The sequence below is a fragment of the Orycteropus afer genome, unplaced genomic scaffold, assembly GCF_000298275.1.
Source record: "Orycteropus afer afer isolate SDZICR_OR568_19922 unplaced genomic scaffold, OryAfe1.0 scaffold00020, whole genome shotgun sequence".
Classification (NCBI taxonomy): Eukaryota; Metazoa; Chordata; class Mammalia; order Tubulidentata; family Orycteropodidae; genus Orycteropus; species Orycteropus afer.
The window spans coordinates 1,719,774-1,739,760 of record NW_006921607.1 but is presented as its reverse complement, the minus strand read 5'-3'; the positions used below and the strand labels follow the sequence as shown (position 1 = coordinate 1,739,760).

The 19,987-nt window shown below is 47.2% G+C and overlaps 1 protein-coding gene across 1 annotated transcript in view; it reads right to left on the bottom strand.

Annotated features, from left to right (window-relative positions):
* Positions 1-5,514: 5,514 nt before the first annotated feature.
* Positions 5,515-19,987, bottom strand: part of DNAAF9 (dynein axonemal assembly factor 9) — a 232,553-nt gene continuing 218,080 nt past the window's right edge. The window contains exons 32-38 of the mRNA XM_007959995.1: positions 17,145-17,231; positions 13,341-13,447; positions 12,884-12,958; positions 8,949-9,154; positions 7,862-7,927; positions 6,284-6,377; positions 5,515-5,627 (exon numbers count right to left, since the gene is read on the bottom strand). Of these exons, the coding sequence (XP_007958186.1) occupies positions 5,515-5,627; positions 6,284-6,377; positions 7,862-7,927; positions 8,949-9,154; positions 12,884-12,958; positions 13,341-13,447; positions 17,145-17,231 (748 nt within the window). The remainder of the gene's footprint in view (positions 5,628-6,283; positions 6,378-7,861; positions 7,928-8,948; positions 9,155-12,883; positions 12,959-13,340; positions 13,448-17,144; positions 17,232-19,987) is intronic.

Below are 19,987 nucleotides of genomic sequence, written 5' to 3'. Positions count from 1 at the left end.
TATTTGAAGACTGTTGAAATGGTAAATGTTTTGTTACCGATAGAGTTACCACAATTTTTTAAAAAGACTAGCAGAAAGCAAAATAAAACAAGCAAATAGATACCTCAATTTAACAGGAAAGCTCAGAAACAGCCTGCAGGGTTTGTGCAAAGCTGGTCTAGGGGTGCAAGTCCTTCTTTGGGGGAACCAGTTCCCAAATGGGTCTGGGGGCACATAGAGGTGGTGAGGACCCTTGGCCCGGCAAACAATCATACTTCTCCGTTCTTCCTGACCACTGTGTCTGGTTCAGGGATGGGATAGTTGGGTCTTAGCTTTGGGATGTTGGAGCTGTAATGGCATAGCAGAAGCTCACTGCCAGGGATGAGTGAAGCCACCAAGGATAGAGAGAGCCCTAATGACATCTGAGCTCCTGGGCCAAGACAAACTCAAAGCTGATGCTTCTCTTTTACAGGAAACAAGCTGTTGTTCTCTTTTGGTCATGGCTGTAAGAATGGTGTTGGTCCTGTTTCCTTTGGGCATGCCTGTTCCCTAGATTGTCTGATACAAACTAATCCATCAGTATTTCTCCAGGGTCCTGAGAGATCCCTGTAATTTTCAGCAGCTTTACCTGAGACCCTTGGCTCTAAATCACTTTCCTCACTTCTCCTCCACCGGTGTTCCTGACCCTGGGCTCCCAGCCCTGTCATGAGGCCCTCAGGTTTCACTAGTTTCCAGTGGGGTTCAGCACACAATGGAGGATGGACCCCCTTCTGATTCTGGGCTTCCTGACTGCTGATCCTCCTCACCTTCAAAGCTCAGCCAGCTCCCACCTTTGGCCGTTTATTGTCTCCCCCACCTCCCTGGCAGTTCTTGAGGGATCCTCCTCAGAGCTGGAGGTTTCAGCGAATAGCAAGCCCACCAGCGCTGCCAAGGTTCAAACCTGCAGACTGCAAAATGGAGAGTCAGGAGGAGGCTGAGGAAAGGAACTGCCAGGAGGGCGATACTGCTGCCATGCCCCTCCCCCAATCCAATCAGGGCCCCTCACATGCTGTTTTGCATTTGGTTTGCACTTGACTGATCCACACAGAACCCCCCACCCCCCACCCCACCATCACAGCCGTCTGAGGGAGGCTCCCTGTGTGAGCTGCACCTTCCCCCTCGGGTTGGCTCCTAAATCTGCCCAGTGGCACCTTCCCTTGTCTTGGGTATGACAGGGGCAAAGTCTCTATGGACCGGCTACTTCGGGCCTGTGGTCCTCCCGAATCAGCCTTTGCAGGGTAAGGCAGCTCTTTCCTGAAGCCCAGGGAGGATGCGGTGGGGTAAGGCGCGCGCGCCTCGGGAGCCGGCAGCAGGCGGGGAGGCAGAAGCCACTTGGCAGGAGCCCCGCGACCCGGACTCACAGAGCTCCCACTGCCTGCGGCCGGAAGCGCGCCCAAACCAGGCTCAGTCCTGCTCAAGACTGCCGGGCGCGTGAATGCCTAGCCTGCCTGGGGAATGGAGGTGCATTTCTGCTCGTTCCTCTAGCGCTCCGAGGGCTTCCGCAGACCTCTTCCTTAGAATCTGAGCTTTTGGGCCCGGTTCCGTCTAAGAGCAGCAGCGTGAAGCCTCTTGGATTGAACGCAGGCGGTGGCAGTGGGTCTGTCACCTGAGCCAGCTACTTGACCCTTCCCTGCCTTGGTTGTTCCCCATCTGTAACGTGGCCACTTGGCGGAGCCCTTACGGCTACTGAACAGAAAAACGTGTAAAGCAATGGCTCCTGCTGCAGCCGGGTGGGATGCGAGGCGACAAACCGACAACCTTGTACCGTGGTCAAATACGAGGGTCAGGGACCACGGCAGATACAGGCTTCTTCCGGGAAACCGTGAGGGATGGGGGTGCGAGAGTTTTCTCTGGTGCGCGGGAGGGCCCCGTGCCCACAGCCAGCTTCCTCGAGCCGCTCTGCAAGTTCTGGTACCACCTCCCTCTGCCTCTCTCCCCTCACTCCGAAAATGCCCAGCCCCTCCATCCAGTTGGGGTGGCTTCTTTCTAAGAATTTCACTCTGCAGGCTGTTCTAGGGTCTGGGGAGAAAAATGAGAGTCCCAACGGCTTCTCCTGCAGCAGTTCCTGCAAAGGCACCCCAGGGAGAGGCTGCAGGCAAGGTCGCCGCTGGGTCCCTGGGGGCGGGCCTTCCGCCCCTCTCCAGACTGGGGCGACAGCGACAACAGGCCATCCTTGCTTGTTCAGTTCACTGGTTTATTGGTCCTTAGCATTACATTTCAATTACCAAGGTAAATTCACATACATAACTGCAGGTAAAAACATGTAAAATAATAAAAAAATAAATTGAAGGCTACTTTTATATATTTACTGAATTAAGTAGTGTAATAAATACTATATAATAAGCAAAAAGCTTCAATCACACAGTTCAGTTTCACTGAAGTTACAGTAGTGTTTGTAAATACGAGTTTTAAAATTTAAGTTACAAATATTAAAGCACTGAAAAACTAGTATAAAAGTGAATTTTGGCACGTAAGTGAGCTCTTATGTCATTAGTATTTGACAACCTGGGACAATGAGGAAGCCATTTCTCACCTACTTTTTGAGGTACAACTATCCAACTAGGTCAGCAACATGGCTGAAATACTTAAAAAGTTTACAATCTTCGAGTGAACTTTTCCCTTTTGAGAAGCCCAAAGAGTAACCCAGAGCTTATTACTGTGCAAAAATTCTCCAAAATTCTAATCGAATTTGGGAGGTTAATGTTTTCTTGCAACCCACAGGGCCCAGTGTCCAGGCCTCAGGTCGCAGAGCCCCCCAGGGCTCAGTGGGGCCAACTGGACTTCCTGCCAGAGGCCCCTAGCTAGGAGGACCCCGTTTTCTCCAATTTCTACCTCCTTCCTCCAATCACGAAAAGGAAAATCCCACATCAAAACGCAAAACAATCCATAACTTCAGCGACTTCAACATTATCACACTCATCCTGGGTGATACGAAACTGAAGCTGCTAACAGGAAACTTGGCAAAAAGTACGTAAACCCCTGGAGGACTCTGCCTGCCCCTAGGAACCACTCCGATGCCTTCGCTGGGCCCCTGTATCCACTTCGTTTCTAAGGTCAAAGGCTAAAAACACAGTGTCCTGGCTCTTTCTGGGGCCAGCCTAAGACCTCACCACCTGGCCTGGAGCTAGGAGGAATCAAGTGGATACGAAACGTTCAGCCAGAAGACTTGAGAGGCCCTGCTCCAGAAGGGGCAGCGCCGGAGGCACCCTCCGGCCTCAGTCCTCAAGGAGCTCACGCGGTGCTCTGCCAGTGCGCCTCTTCACCAGGGGGCATGGCAAGGGTGCTGAGGAATGCCCTTTCGCCAGCGTGCCCCTTCACACTCCCCAGCAGGCTGAGGAGTGTCTATGGAGGCCTCCGGCCAGTTGTGCCTTTTTGGCTTTGAAATTTCTTCACGTTTTGACTACTTTTTTCAATCACAGTTTCATCTTCAAGTTGAGGTAATCACAGTTTTCCCTCTATGAGGAGAGGAATTGGGACAGTGGGGCAGCTTGGTGAGAGAGCATTTCTATGGACAGTGGTCAGAAACCAAGACCACCATAGAGCACAGCCCTACAGGGTGGGAAGACCCACTCTCACGGGCGGGTTCCGACCCCTCTTTAAAAACTCTTTTTTGTGCAGCAGCCAGAGTGCTGGGCCACAGCAGCCAGGAAATGGCTCGAGAGCTCCTAGATCTAGAGCTTTCATTTAAAACTTCACAGCAACCCACCGGGAGGAAATGGCCTATGGGTCCCCCGGTCCCCCACCCCCCACCCCTTTTCTAAGGCTGCTCAAGTTTTGAGTTTTTAAAAAGAGCTCGGTAAAACTACAGGAAGCTACAGTAACTCACTGGTTAATCAATTGCACTTAAAATCTACATATAAGTTATTGATTCTCAAGCAGAAGCAGGCCTGCTGTGGACCCTGGCATTCAGCCAGCCAGAAGTGAGGGGCTCCAGACTTCAGCTCCACAGATGGGTCCTTGTACCTAGTGACTTTCGGAGCTAGAGATGGAGCATGTGGGCCTTTTCAGAAGGCTTTTTTGATTCAAGATTTCATAATCATTGAATTTGGACTTTTGTTCATTTGGCTTCAAATACAAATTGTTTCCTTCTACTTCCAATACATTTTACTGATGAGCCCTTGACAATGGCTTTGCTATTTGCCGCAGGCCTCTGAGTGCCAGGTACCCAGGCCTGCCCCTGCCTGTCTCTCCCCTGCACTAGGGGGTCTTTCTCAAGAACCCCACTACATTACTGGAAACTCTTTGCTGGTTTCATCTATGTGCTTCTTCCTAAGGCATGCAAAATTTATGTGAAATTCAGAAAGCATTTACAATCCAGCCAGCTGAGGTGCCGAAGGCCTCTAAGACATCACCTGAATGCAGTGCTGGTGACCTTCCGACCTTCCCCCATCCCCAATTCTGGAGGTCAGACGTGGGGCACACTTGTAATTCTCCTCTGCTTTCTGGTCAGTGGAAAACAAAGCCACTGAATGGAATTCAAACTTGGGCATTGGAATTAGAAATTCCTGGTCCTCAGGAGTCAAACAAATCCAGGGCCAGCAACAATACCTGGAGGTATGACTTTCCTGAAGTTTGTATCTGGAAACCAGGCCTTCCCTGGCAAGGCTGATAGAAAGCCTGGGTACCAGAGACTGAACCCCCTTCAAGGGCACCCCATAAGGGATGAGACTCCTGGGCCTGAGATTCACCAGGATGCTTCCTCCACAGTGAGGCAAAGCACCCCCAGGAAGGCTTGAGCAGCTGGGTTGCTCTTGTCCCTGAACTGGGGAAACCAGAGTGATGCCACCAGGGGAGCTCAAGAAGCAATCACAATGGGGACTGAACGTGTCAACTCAGCTACGTGCCTTTCCCCTCAGTTTAGTCCACAAGGGAAATCCCCTCATTTTAGAACAAGCTGTTGATCTCTCCCAAGCTGCTGGCTCTGTGGGCTGGGCTGGGCAGGGCTTGTCCTGCTCACTCCAGGTCTGGGCCCAGGGCCAGCTCCTTCAATGGAAGGGACCTAAGCAAAGGAGGCAGGCACTCCATTGGGGATAAGGCCCCTCCTGGGGCACTGTCTGAGGCCTGAAGCCTAGGGTGGCCTGGTCCCCCAGGCATGACCACAGTTCAGGCAGCCAGGGTCCCTTTTGAGTCCCGGCAGGTCCTCTGTGGAATCAAAATGCGTCTCCCCATCCTTATACAATGAATGCGTCAATAGGCCAAAGGAAATCCTGTTTTCAGAGACCCAGAGGTCCTGGACTGCCAGCTCCACACACAGGACAGTCCCTATCTGCTCACCCTGCACAAAGACCCCCGCCCCCCACCCCCCAGTGGTCCACGTGATGCTCTTCAGCGCTGTATAGAGAATAAAGACAACATGCACTCAAGCCAGCACACATAGGCCAAGGAGAACAAAGGCAGGCCCTCTAGGGAGAGGCCTCCAGGAGAGCTGAGGTTAAGACGCCCTGTTCATCAGTCTCCAGGCAGACATTCTGCAGGACGTATGGGCGTAGCTTTCCTCTAAGGCTTCTGCTCAAAGAGGTCATGATACTCCTGCTGCTCCAACTCGCGGTTATACTTCTCAATTTCTCGGTTAGCTTCTTCTACATAGTCGTTCATGAACTGGTCCATGACTGGAATCTCATTAAGGAAGATAGCCCTGAGCCCAGAGGTCAAGGGAGCCTGTCTAGGATTGAGAGGGATCTGTGGGTTGGTGAGGTGGGAGACACAGAGGTGAGTGTCCAGCCTGCACAGTGGTACCTGATGGGTTCTTTATGTAGTGACAGCATTACCTGGACAGGTGTGGGCACAGGATCCTCAGTGAGGTCCTAGAACGAAGCCCTTCACCTTTCACTAGCACGCAGAAGCATCTCCGAGCTCACATTTCACTCCAGTGATCCTTCTACAGATTAATGTCATCAGGCACAGCTTCCATCTTGTAAATGATGGCCCTGATGATCATGGGACTCAGAGTCTCATCTGAGTTCTCGAATGGGTTGTGTGACACATGAGGGCTGTATTTAAACTACTGCTCATACAGCAAAATGTAGCAGAGACAGCACAGTAATCACTGGAAGAAGGACAAACCTAACTCTAATGACTTTAAAAGTCAGCCCCTGTGTTTGCTCCTGCGTTCCCAGCCCCATCCCCTGGGAATGCACAGCCGTGGGAATGCACAGCCCAGCCTGCTCCCCGGTTCTGGCAGCGGCAGCTCACGCAAACACCCTCTTTACAGACAGAGTCACACACGCCCCAGCCTCCACACAAGAACCAAGTGCTCCAAAGATACGTGGGTGAAAATCAGTCTTATCACCAAAGAAGTTGACAAACTGAGTTCCGTTATAAAAGTAGCCTGCCGGTAGTGGGTCCAGATGGCGTTTTACCTGTAGGGAAAAGGAATTCTGTTAGTATGACCTGACCACTTTCTATCATTTATTCACTTATTAAAAAGAAATAAACAAACCTATTATCCCAGCAAGACAGTCTACACTGCCCTGTGGAAGGCCAGAAGTGTCAGGGAATTAGCATCCCCCCGGCTGCCCTCCAGCAATGACTGATAGAGGTTCCTGCCTCTGAGAAGAGGACTTGGAGTTTCTAGTGGGATTACGGAGAGTGGCCTGCAGTGGGACACAGTGGTTTGATAATACCTTCTTTATCGTCTCCCTACCTTTCCCTTTCCTCCTTTACTTTCCCACTTCCCTACCAGTGTCTCCTAGAATCATCTCCCCAAACAACTCAAAACTCAAAAACTCACTGCCATCAAGTCGATTCCAATTCATAGTGACCCCCTTTGGGTTTCCAAAGTGGTAAATCTTTACGGAAGTAGATTGCCCTGTTTGCCTTCTGCGGAGTGGCTGATGGATTTGAACTATGAACTTTCTGGTTAGCAGTCAAATGCCTTAGACACTACGCCACCAGAGCTCCTTCCCAAAACAAGTACCTGTGCTCAAAACCTTGCTCAAGGTCTGCTTCTGGGGAACCACAGTGCACTGACTGCCTCCTGAGGTGCCCACATATTCTTCCCCAGGAGCCTGCAGAAGGCCAAGCCTAGCATGCAGACTTGCCCACATTGTACAAGAGCCAGACATGAAGGGACCTTCTTGAGTCAAAGTAGGGGCTCTGGGAGAACCAGGGCAGTACTTTCCTGTGCCATCCACTCATTATTGGGATGGGTGACACAGTCCATCCTGGGGGCCTGGGCAGTGCCCCTTTTAGCCTTTGCCCCGAAGCCCTACAGGAAAAGGGCCTCAGGGTGCGGGGAGAGGCTGGGGCAGAGGCTGGAGCCAACCTGAAGGTTGGCAGGGTTCTTCTTCCTGCCTCAGGATTCCACTACCTTCCCACGTTGTTGTTGTTGTTGTTACGTGCCGTTGAGTCGGACCCGAATCATAGCGACCCCTCCTTGGGTTTCCGAGGCAGGATCACTACGGAAGTAGATTGCCCCATCTTCCTTCTGATGGGTAATTTCTAAATCTAGACAGTTTTTTCCTGGGGCCCTCCTTGGTTTCTGTGTGACTGATCCAGGACAGAGTGATGGGAGGAGCAAAGGCCTTCTGTAGCTGTTTGACAGGGTAACATGACAGGGCCCCACTTCACATCACATCACATCACAGGTTCCTCCCACAGGTACTGGTTCTTCTTGATCTCACACACAGGTCATGTCAGGGGTTGCCCCACCCTCCTCTTCACTGAAGCTGCCAGGCTTCTCTCTACCTAGCTGCCCTCTGGAGAGAAGTGAGATTCCCAGCATGCCCTACAAATAGCTCCCTCACTCAGGGAGTTCTGAAGGATGGAGCTATGTCAGCCCAGAAGGGCAGCCTTGGGACATGAGGAGAGAGTGGGGCTCAGAAGCCCAGGGCAGGGTACTCACATGGATGTTCCTGATCTCCTGCTGGGTCAGCATCCCCCTGGTCTTCAGGGCTTTCCTCTGCGGCTTCTGTACAAAGACAAAGGGGATCACGTTCCAACAGAGCAGATGGGGCCCATGGGTGGGTGAAGTCTTGGGGCTTTGGGGCCAGCTGTATCTCTAAAACCCCAGCAGAGGGAAAAGCACAAGAATTCTCAAGGCCATAACTTCCTGCCTGCCTGTCTCTGGAGAAGACCACTTTTCCACCAGAGCCCTGAGTGCCAGGGAACAAGTGGTGGAGAAGAGTCCATTGATTTTGTAAACAAGGATGTTTCTGCATATTTTCAGGTTCTCATGTTCAAGCCCTACCAATGACAGACATTCTGAAAAGGGACAACTGAGGGTTCCACAGTCAAGCACCATCAGGAATTTGTCAGATAAGAGTCTGAAAGACAAAGCCTGCAGGGAACTGGGCATCTGCTGGAGACCCAGGCCCCAGGCAACTCTAGAATAAGCTACACCCTGAGGTTGCGCTAAAAGCTCCAACACCCAAAGTCTGCAGCACACTAAAGGACTTCACGCTGGGTTTTCCTTTGTAGCTTTAGGCTAAAAATGCTGGCGTGAATATACAGAAAGCCTCCCCTCCTGTCTCCAGGGCCACATGGCTCAGTACTCTCCACACTTGGAGTCCTGGTTTATAAATAGCCCTCAAGTTATCATTGTTATATCTTTCTAGAGATAGAACCCAAGTATGGAGATTCTGGGCTAAGAATATAGGAGTCTTTGAATTAGACTCTGCTAAGAAAAGACATTTTGGGTTTAGAATATCAGGTAGACCCAAGATCCATATGGAACATAGGTTTAACCTAGGTCTTTGTAAACCACCCAATGATTCCAGTCTGCCTTAGGAAGAGGAATTAGAAATGCCTGTGAGAACCTGGGCTCACAGGGTAGGCAACACATGCTGGCTGTCTAGAGTGTGCAGCTGTCTCCCAATCTCTAAGTGTCTGAAAGTGCTAGCTGAGCCTGCTGGGTTGATCAGTGGAGGGGAGTTTGCCTCAGGCTGTGGTGGTCCCATCTGTGCCAGGTCTGTCTGGACTTTGGGAACAACCTGCTTAGCTGACTGCCGCAGCCAGTCCTTGACACTTTCTTCCTTTAGGGAGCAGCCGATGAACACAAGGTAGCTCTCCTGCTGCCCACTGCTGTCTTGAGGTGTGCTTCTGGAGTCAGGTGGTGGAGTAGGTCCCTCCAACACCGGCACAATGCTTAAGGAATTGGCTAGAGTGTTGTGGCAGACCTCCATGGTCCTCTCAGAGTCTGCAGAGGGAACATTTGTTAGTCCTCTTGATCCTGGCCCAAATGACAAGGCTACAGTAAGACTTTAACAAAGCAGCTGGTAAATTGGGAGCAGAATCCTAAGACAGATGCAGAAGATGGGACTGATAAGGCTGCTGGCAAATTAGAAAGGATGGAGTAAGAGAGGGAGGAGCAAAACAAGTTTCTATCTTGGCTGATTTGGATGGCAAGGTAGATGCTCTTAACCCAGAAGGGGGATACAAGAGGAAGAAAAGGTGTTTTTGTGGGGGAAGAGGACTTGGACTTTGTACTTGTGGAATCTGAAAGACTGTAGGATAAATGGGAGACACTCATGTGGTCATTAGGAGGAGGTGGTTACCCATGTGGAAGAGGCAGAGGAGGAGCAAAGAATGCCTCTTTGGTAGCATGTGGAGGGAGGCCTCATCAGAGGCCTGAGAGGAAGGATACAGTCCAAGGGGAGATGAGCTGGTCAACAGTACAAGGTCACATGGATGGGGACTGGGCTGAAAGGCTGTGACATTTATAGGCTGTGGAGCTGGTAGACAGGACTGACTAGAGACATAAGTAAAGGGCAAGGTCTCCCAAAAGGCAGGATGATAAAGGGATTCAGAGTGAAAAATGTTAACCTTGAACAAGAAGAGGTCAATAGTGGGTGTGGTGCAGTGAACTGCTTTTATAGGCCTTTCTAGTCATGGTCTTTTAATTCTCACAAAATGATTGGTTGAGATTATGCAAATAAGGTATAAAATTCTTGCAGGGATTGGATAGTCTACTATGAAAACAAAGTGACTGTGCCCTACTAAGAGGACTGATCAGTTTTGCATTCTTGCCAAGTTTATAAACGTTAATCCCACAGAGGCTGAAGAAGAGTCCCCAGCAGAGCAGGTGCTGTGGATAAGCTGAGAACCGACTAGACTCAGAAAAAAGAGCCAGTGCTGAAGATGGTAAGAGATAATGGTGGTGGGCCTCCCTGGCAGGCCCACAGAATGAGAGCTCAGTGCTTTCAGGCAGGAGCCTTGCCAGAAGAGCTAAAAAAGCTGTAACACTCGCTCATACAGGGCAGAGGCCCGAGCGTGCCCGGTGCAGGAGTTGCCTGGGAGGAACCTGTGCTGAGGTATTCCTATAGCAGGGTGAAGCCAGATGCCTCTGGGCAGAAGGCTTGCCAGCAGAGCTAAAAGAACCATAACACTTTCTTTGCAGGGCAAGAGAGGCCTAAGTGTGCCCTGTGCAGGGGTTGCATGTCTTTCCCCCTGGGCAGCAGGGGCCTGGGTAACACACCAGCAAGAAAGCTTTGCAGGCTCAGGTAGCATGGCAGGAGCCAGTAGCTCCACCAGCAAAGTAAGGCCCAGTGGCAGAGCAGAAGCCTCGGACAGCCTGGTGGTAGCTGGAGGCAGCAGTGACATGAACACAGCATCCGACCTGAACCGCAGCGCACTGGCCCTGACATAATAATGGACTTGGGTAATTCAGGGAAGAGTAAGCATTTCCCCATTGGGAATTTGTTGCTATTGTTTAATGTTTGCTTTCTATAAATAATAACAATGACTTTCATTTTGCCAACTCTGTGTTAAGTTCTCATGTGTCTGGCTCAATCACAGGTGAATATAGCCCCCATGGAATAGTTGATGTCAGTGGATGTATGTGTCTCATTCCTAGCAGTCTAATGGCTGCCTGAAAGTTTGAGGCACAGCCTGTCTGAAAATGCAATGCATATAGACAGACATGTTCATACAGTGTGGTTTTTGGTTACCTAGTGCTGCTCTAACAGAAATACACTACAAATAGGATGGCTTGAAGAAAGAGTTTATTCTCTTACAGTTTGGAGGCTTTAAGTCTGACTTCAAAGTGCCAGGCTCTAGGGGCAGGGTGAAAGCCCCTCAACCTTGGGCTTTAGCTCTGCCTCCTGCTCCCAGCCCACTGAAGCTAGAGGCTTTTTCTCACTCAGCTCCTGGCTGCTGAGGCTGACAAGCCCACAGATAACAAGTAATAAGGCACAGTTCCAATATTACCAGACCACATGGCAGGCCATTAATTCAAGTCCACTGAAAGTCCCAAGATCGGCAGAGCATGGCAGGCTGCAGAACAACGACTCAGCTACATGCAGGGTTCAAGTGTGCCATAAGCTAGAGACCATTCTCAAAGCTGTTTCTTATATACAGGAAGCAGACCACATCCCTAAGACAGCTTACTCAGATGCTCATAGTAGATTCCACCACAGAGTTGATTACCAGTCTCATCATGGGGAATACTCCAGTTGCCTAGCCACTGAACCACACCCAGCCAAGTTGACACACAGACTTAACTACCACACAGTGGGTTTAAATATGGAAGAAAAGGACATGACGATGGGTGAGAATGTTGGAAGGAAGGAAGATGAAGGCATTAAGACCCCTGAACTAGGCAGGGGCTATCTGCTAGAGCCTAAGGGAAGTGGGCTTGGGTAAGGGGCATGAGGAGAGGGGCCAGGGTTTCAGATTCACTGAACATAAATTAAGCAAAAGGTATGGGCTAAGAACCTGGAGAGATTCTTTACTATAGTTTATGACATTTGATTCTCCATCATAGTCCAATGATTAAAATCTTCAGAGCCTCTTTACAGTTGCCTGCTCAGCATCCCCTCATCCTCCAATACCAAATTCCTTGGGTGATGGGTCCAGGAAGGCACAGCAACTGTACCCTAGCCAATGAGAAAAGAAGTCTGCCAAGGAATGGGGAGGAGACATTACAGGGAAAGGCTTCTGCATTGATGAACCCAGCACAGGAAGAGAAAGGCTCTCCTTACGACATCCAGAGGCTGTATCTGGATGTGACACCTAGACCAGCTGTATCAACTTGGCAATCAACTTGGTAACCTGAGGACAAACTGACACACAAGAAACAAAAGAATGATCACACATTACCTGGGTCTTCAGTGGCTTTGTTAAGCTGCCTGACCCCTCAATTTTTTGTTAAGCTAGTGGAATTGGGATTTTCTGTTATAACAGATGACGATGTCCTAATGGATGTACTCCTTTTACCACCAGGGCCCAGCCACAGTAAAGCCTTTTTGGTTCCTCAAATGTGCCTTTTCTGTCTCAGGCCCATAACACATGCTGTTTCTTTTTCCTAGAATATTCTACCCTTCCTCAACCTTGACCTTGTTTGGAGGCCTTCCCTCACTCCTAGACTACAATAAACTATTGGGTCAGGGGACTCCAGACGTCTAAGGCTCACATGGGCCTACTGGGCAGCAGGGAGGAGCAGGCAAGTGGAAGGCTAGAAGACTTGGCTTGAGATGGAACTGGAGCTCAGCAGTGGGGTAGCTCCTCTTGAGAGAGCCAGGAAGAAGCCAGGGGTGGCTCAAGAGGGATGCAATATTTGTCTTTGGAACAAGGAAGTCAAGGAGAGGCCCTGGGCAGGTCACCCAGGGGAAGAGGGACAGAGCCTCCACTGTGGAGCAGAAAGATTCTGAAGCGAGGTAAGGCTGAGAGGAGAGACTGGAAGAGTTCAATGGTGTAAGGCCCACCAGAGGAGGTTCTGAGAGAGTCTGAGAGGCATTAGAGGTCTGCAGAGCACCTGTGGAGACTGTAAACTTGGTACATTTTGAATCCTTCAGAAGGTGCAGGTAGGGTAGGGCCAGTGTTGGGTGGGGGGGAGGGAGGGAGGGGAAGGTAGGAGGGGGAGAGCGGGAGGGGCATGATATCTAGGCTCTCCGCAGTACAATGCTCCCAAATTCAATCCCTCAGTTACCTGAAAACTTCACTTTTCCCAGGATGTGGTAGATGTTTCCAGAGAAAGGACTTGGCTTAATGGAGGATTGAATTGCTGGTGGAAAAAGAGGACAAGGCTGTCACCAAACTGGTGGCAGAGGCCGAGTTCAGGACAGAACAGCTGGGAAGGTTAGGGACTGGGGAGAGACCCTACTCTGGGGTCCAGGGTTCACAGGGTGTCTCCCACTCCTCCCCAGTGGCTCTGCTACTGTTCCCAGAGGTGGGCAAACTCTTCCAAGAGAGTATAGATCAAAACTGAGTGGCCACCCAAGATCAGAGGTAGGGGACTCTTAGGTCCTCAAATCCCTCTGTCTGTTTTGGTCCTAAATGGTAAGGAAAAGAGACAGCAAATGAAAGAGTGAAATAGTGCCAGAAAGCAGCGACACTGTGGGACACCCCTTCACCAGAGTCTAGGACATGTCACAGACAAGGCTTACCTTTACATCTGGCCACGAAGCGAGTCTTCTCCAAGGGCCGACCAAACCATACGCAGATCTGAACCATTAGTGGAAAGACTGATCCAGAATCAAATTTACCTTCATACCTTAAAAGGTTTAAGAAATTATAAGTACAAGTAACAGGGGCTTTGAGTATTACTGTATACTGCTATGGCATAAACTACACACCATGTGGCCTGTAATTTTTTACTTCCCCCTTGCTTGTACGGCAGCATAAGAGACACATCCTTGTTTAATGTGTACACATCTTTCAACTTCCGATTGGGATGCACAGCTGCATCTATCAGAGCAGGGGCTTTCTGAGGAAAGAGTCCTTACATCCTCAGACCAATAGCTCCTTGAAGTCAAAGGCTCCGTCCTCCTCTGCGGCCTGTGAGTGACCACCTGAGGTTGGAAGTCCTTCCCGATACACTGGAGCCCTTCTTCAGCATTCCCTGCTACTCCCTTCTGGGCTTTAACTATGCACTGCCACATTGTTTTGGGCAGCTTAACAGAGGCTGTATGTCAGGATGCATACATTCTCTCCAGAATGAACTGACAGGGCAGGGCCATCTCTGCTTGACTCTTCCAGTTTTGAGATCAGCAGACATACTGTCTGCCACAGGTTCACTAGGAACACAGTCATATTCAGAGCATTTAAAAAACTGAACTTTCTGTTGTGGAAATTTTCAAACATACACAAAGGTAGGAAGATAGTATAATAAACTCCCATCTACCCACCACCCAGTGTCTATAGTATGGAACAGTCATTCTTTTTTCTTCAGAATTATTTCCCTGAGATAAATCCCCATGATTAGATTTATGGGGGAGAGGGGCCGGGGAAGGGTCTGGAGGGGGAGGTCATCTCATGGGTAATAATTTACATTGCCCCCAGCAGTGAGTATTAGAGACCTTTTTCAATGAATTTAATAGGTGTCAATAAAACAATGAGGCATTTCTCAGTATTACTGAACTGTTACCATGATTGCTATTTATATTTGCTGTTAACTGTTCATATCTATGTGGACTTGATTACTTTTCTTAAGTAGCCAAACAAACTTCCCAAATACTATAGCTATTGACTCTGAGCCACATTCGATGCAAACATTTTCCTCTACACTGCTGTATTTTCTTATTAGTTTCTTCTGTTTGTGTTTTGTTTCTGTGCCACTCTGAACTTGGCCTCTGCCCCCAGGTGGGTGACAGCCCTGTCCTTTTCCTCCGGCAGCAATTTAGTCCTCCATTCAACACTACAGTTTTGAACTTTTTATTGCTGAAAGTATATTACTCTTTTTGATATTTTTAAAGCAAGGTGGTTGGCGTAACATTTTTGCAAGACTGACATACTCTTTTCGCAGCCCTCCAACCACCCAAATATGCCACTGGGTCCAGTTTGCGGGAGGTTACAGGGAAGCTGTGGGTGTCTCTGGCTTGTGAGCCTGAGTCCTTAATGGAATTAGGAGGGGCTAAGAGAAGAGAGCAAGATTATTCCCAGGCCAGAAAGGAACGGTCTCACCAGGGAAGGTGGCGGTAGGGTGATGAGAACAGAGGGCTGTGGGAGAGGAACTAAAGGCAGTAGTTCAGTTGTGGTGGCCTTGACCAAAGGGAGGGAAGAAGAACAATGTGTGGGACGAGTGGGAGGAGACAATCACTATCACCTTGTTAAAAAATGAAGTTATCTGATTCCTTATGTGGACCCAGAAGGGAGGGCCTGAAGGGTGACTATTACTTTTTTTAAATTTTTATTGTGGCAAATATATAGGTAACAAAATATCTGCCACTTCAACAAGCTTCACATGTACACTTCACTGGCATTAAATATGTTTAGCACGTTGTTCAATCATCACCATTCCTGAATTTTCCCACCACCTTCACCAGAAGCTCAGCATTCCCTAAGTGTTATGTCTTCTTTTCCTGTCCCTGCCGTCTTCTGCTGGTAACCACGGATACACTTTGATCTCTATATACTTGCCTAGTCTAGATATTTCATATAAATGGGATCATATAATATTTGTCATTTTGTGATTAACTTAAGGAGCCCTCATGGTACAATGGTTAAGCACTCAGTTGCTAACCAAAAGGTAGGTAATTCAAACTCACTAGATGCTCTGTGGGAGAAAGATGTGACAGTCTGCTTCTGTAAAGATTACAGCCTTGGAAACCCTATGTGGCAGTTAAACCCTGTCCTGTAGGGTCACTATGAGTTGGAATCGACTTGATAGCAGTGGGTTTGGTTTTCTGGTTTGATGACTAACTTAGCTGAAGGATGATTTTGAGGCCCTTCCATCTTTGATTCTCTACGAGGCCTCAACTACTTGCTGATGGGAAAGGTCTCAGCCTCTAGACTGCAGTCTTCTAAAGAGGCCCTCATTCCCTGCTCTCTCCTGGATCAACTTGCCCCCAGTAAGTCCACACCCTGAGTTAGACTCACATGGCCATACCCAGAATGAGTCAGTAGGATGACTGGTAGCTAGATACTTCCTTAGGTGCCAGGTGGGAGACCAGAGGGGTATGGGCAATAAAATGGTCAGAAACTGTAGTGTCAGAGCACTTTACACTACTAGTGCCATCTCTTTGTTTTTAGCTAAGACAGATTCATCTTGTTCAGACATAAGGAAGGATCCACTTACCCACTTACTTAAGGCAAGTATGACGTGACTCAAATCAGAGGTTGCTTCTAAGACTATACCTGAAAATCTCTGGTTTTATCTATCAGCCTTCTGGGAATTCATTACAGCAAAGTACAACCAGATTTTTTGTCTAAAATACTGGTGGTTAAGAGATTGTATGGAGGAAATAGAGGCCTTGGGGAAGTGAGTAAGGCTAGCAGAGATAATCCAAATAAACATGGGAGATGAATTCTGGCCAAGCTTTAATGACTGTTGTCTCTTAAACTTTAAACAGGGCAGAAATTAGTTATCTATTCTATACAGAGACAGGACAGCACAGTGGGCTGGAGCCAGACAGTCTAGGTTTGAAATCCAGCTCTTTTATTTATAAGCTGCATGACTATGGACAAGTCATTGAACTCCTTGCTGCTTCAGTTTTCTTATCTGTAAAAGGAGACAAACAATGGAATCCACCTATAGGCACAGTGTGAGGATTCATACAGGCGAAGCTCTTAGAACAGTACTGTCCGATGGAACTTTCTATGGTTACCAAGCACCTGAAATGCGCCTTATGTGAAAGACTTAATTTTTAATTAATTTTTACTAATTCAAAAAGCCACACGAGACTGGTAGCTCCTTATTGGACAGTGCAGTCTTAGCACAATGCCCAGCACACAGTAAGTGCCCAAGTGATGTTGGTCGTCTGCACTGCTACAGTGCACTTGGCACTCTTTCCTTTCTCCTCACCCCTCTGAAGGGGAGGTTCACAGGTTGTGAGGAGCCTGCAGAGAAGAGAACATCGTCTGGGCCATACCAGCAGGGAACCTGCTTCTCAGCCCCAGAGGGCTGACTATTTTCAGGAGTAACTCTCTCACCTGGGAAAGTTATAACCCCTGGTTCCATGCCAGCCAACTCATCCTCATTAGAGGTTAGAGGAAACACAGGCTACTGCTATGCTTGGTACCTACAGGCTGACTCCCTGAATCTCCACAATCCAGGAAGGCTCCAAGTTGGAGCCTAAGGTGTGGAGCACTGGGCTCCTGTAAGGCTGGTGGCTGATGGGACACAGCAGCAGTCTGGCTATTGCCATGTGTCACCTGTGTAGACAACATCTGGTATTTCCATTTTCTTTCTTTTTTTTTGCTCTGTGACTAATAAAACAGATAAATCTTAGCTACTTTTCAAAGATACTTACCAGCCAGGGTACATTAAATATCGAGCTCGTAGCATCTGAGGACTCGAAAAACTGTTTTCTGAGAGAATAAGTTCAATATCTTCATTCCTTTGAAAACACACAGGTCAGTTAGGACTAGTAATCTTAACCTGTCTTTTTTTTTTTTTTTTGGCTTTAATTATTTTTTAAAGAGAAAATTTATCTGCATAAAATAAAACTTCCTTTTTTTCTTTTATCACTGTATTAAAACAGAGTATTGAACATTATTTTAAAAATAATTTTATCAAAAGAGCTTGACTTTTTCTCTTTAAAAAATTATTTTCTTTTTTTTCACTGTGATTTGAGTGAAAGTTTACAGAGCAAATTTGTGTTTCATTCAATGGTCCATACATGTTTCGTTTCGTGACACTGACTGCAATCCCCACCTCGTCCCCGTGCTTACCCTTTCCCTGTGCCCTTCTTTCCTACGTACTCCTGCCCTCTGAGCTTCCTCCCTACACAAATGCCGCCCTTCTGCTCTCTCACAGTTGATCGTTCTAAGGAGTGAATCTCTCGTGTAATCATTTACCTTCTATAACTGTCTATTGTTTGGCTGGAAGTTAAGTCACAGGAGTGAGTTCAATTTCACCCTTGAAGGGTGACTAGGGGCCAGAGTCTCAGGGGTTTCACTAGTTTATGAGACCAGTAAGCCTGGTCTTTCTTGATTTTGAGTTTTGTTCCACATTTTCCTCCCACTCTATCTACGATATCCAATTCTGATCCCTTTCCAAATGGCTAGTGGTGGTAGCCTGGCACCATCTAGTTCTCCTGGTCTCAGGGTCATATAGGCTGAAGTTCCCATGGTCCACTAGTCTCTTGGATTAATTGTTTTCATGTGTCTTTGATTTTTTTCACTCTTCTTTGCTCTAGACAAGGAGAGACCAATTTTTGCATCTTAGATGGCTGCTTGCCAGCTTTTAAGATCCCAGTCAGTACTCACCAAAGTATTAACCTGTCTATTTTGGCATCCTATGTACCCCTATACATATGCACAACCACACATGTGTTTTTTTTTCTGCCACACTGTTGAAACTCAGATGTAGGCATCATAACAATCACCCCTAGATATTTTAGGATGGCTCTCCTAGGAATAAGGACATTTTCTTACAGAATCACAATGCCATTATTACCCTCCTGGAATTTAATACTACAGACCAGCAGCTTCAGTGTTACTTGGGAGCTTGTTAGAAATATAAACTCTTGGGCCCCAACCCAGATATGCTGAGTCAGAATCCTCATTTTCACAAGATCCTTAAGAGATTTATATACGTAACAAAGTTGGAGAATAAATGATCTAATTAATATTCCATTTTCCATGAGGATCACTCACTGAATTTATAATCTTTATTCTCCTTTATTCTGGAATAGTTCCTCCACTTTTTTTTTGTTGTTTCATGCACTGACATTTTTGAAGAGTAAATGCCAGCTGTCCTGTGTTCCACAACCTGGATTTGTCTGAGTTTCCTCATGACTAGATTCAGGTTAAACAAAATTTCTGGCAAGATTAATACACAAGTGATGTTGGGTCCCTCCCACTATGTCACATGGAGGGGGCAAGTGATGTTAATCTGTCTTGTTAGTGGTCTTGCTAAGTTTAATCATTTGGTCAATGTAGTGTCTACTAGACTCTCCACTGTAAAGGGCTCTTCCTCCTTTATAATTAACATGTAGTCTTTGCAGTGATAGTTTGAGGTTAGTAAATATCTTTTTCTCAATGATCTTTCACTTGCTGCTTTTAGGATCCATCAGTGACCCTTGCCTCAATTAAGTATTACACTGAAGATTAGAACATGATGATTTTCTAATTCTATCAATCATTATTTATTAGTTGACATTCTTCTGTAAAGAAGGGCTTTGGTGTTCTGCTCTTCATTTTTAAAGTATCACCATAGATGCATTTTCTTCCATGTGTTATAGTCTGTTATCATTGTTCTTTTTCATATTCAAATTACCCTCAAATTGGCTAGTGGGAGCTTCTGAAGCCAGGTTCCTGTATCCTTCTGACATACCTCCACTAATTTTGAGTATTTTGCTTTTTTTGGCACAGAATGTATCAGGTTCATCTTATACTTTCCCTGTTCTAGATCTGTAATCAGCTAATTCTGCAAGAAGTCTTGATTCCTTTTAGTGGGGAATGGTACTTAAAAATCCAGATCTGAAGGCTAGGTATATATGTATTACTTACATATAATGTAAAAAAACATAATGAATTTATATTGAATTCCCCAATTCAAACTCAACACTTGTGGGCTTTTTCTCCCTCACTGTACCCCATTTCATATTTATAATCTCACTTCTCCAGTCAGCGATGTTGCTTGGAATTAGGGTTCCAACAGAGGATCATGTTCAAAAGTCACTTGAATTATTTTTGTGCATGTGGTTATGTGATTACTTTTGATATACAGGAAGGCTTATATTTTGTTTGCTTTTAATTTAGTTTTTTTCCCCTCATTTTGATTTACTTTGGAATATGTAAAATAATTTCATGGTTTAAAAGCCAAAATTATATAAAAAGGTATACACAGAGGAGTCTCAACCTGCCCATTTCCTAGGTGAGCAAATAAAATCGCTAAACGACCAGGTGTGCTCTTTTCATACACACACACACACACACACACACACTCTCTCTCTCTCTCTCACAAAGTCACCAGTTCATCTATTTTGGCAAGATTGATAGGTGATGTGTTCATAGACCCAAGTTTGAAGTAAACGAGTGAACCATATTTCAAATATGTTACATATCTCTCACATTTGAACATAAAGAGCATTGAGAAATTTTTGACTTCCATCCTTAATGGATGAGAACAAGAATGTTAAAAAAAAAA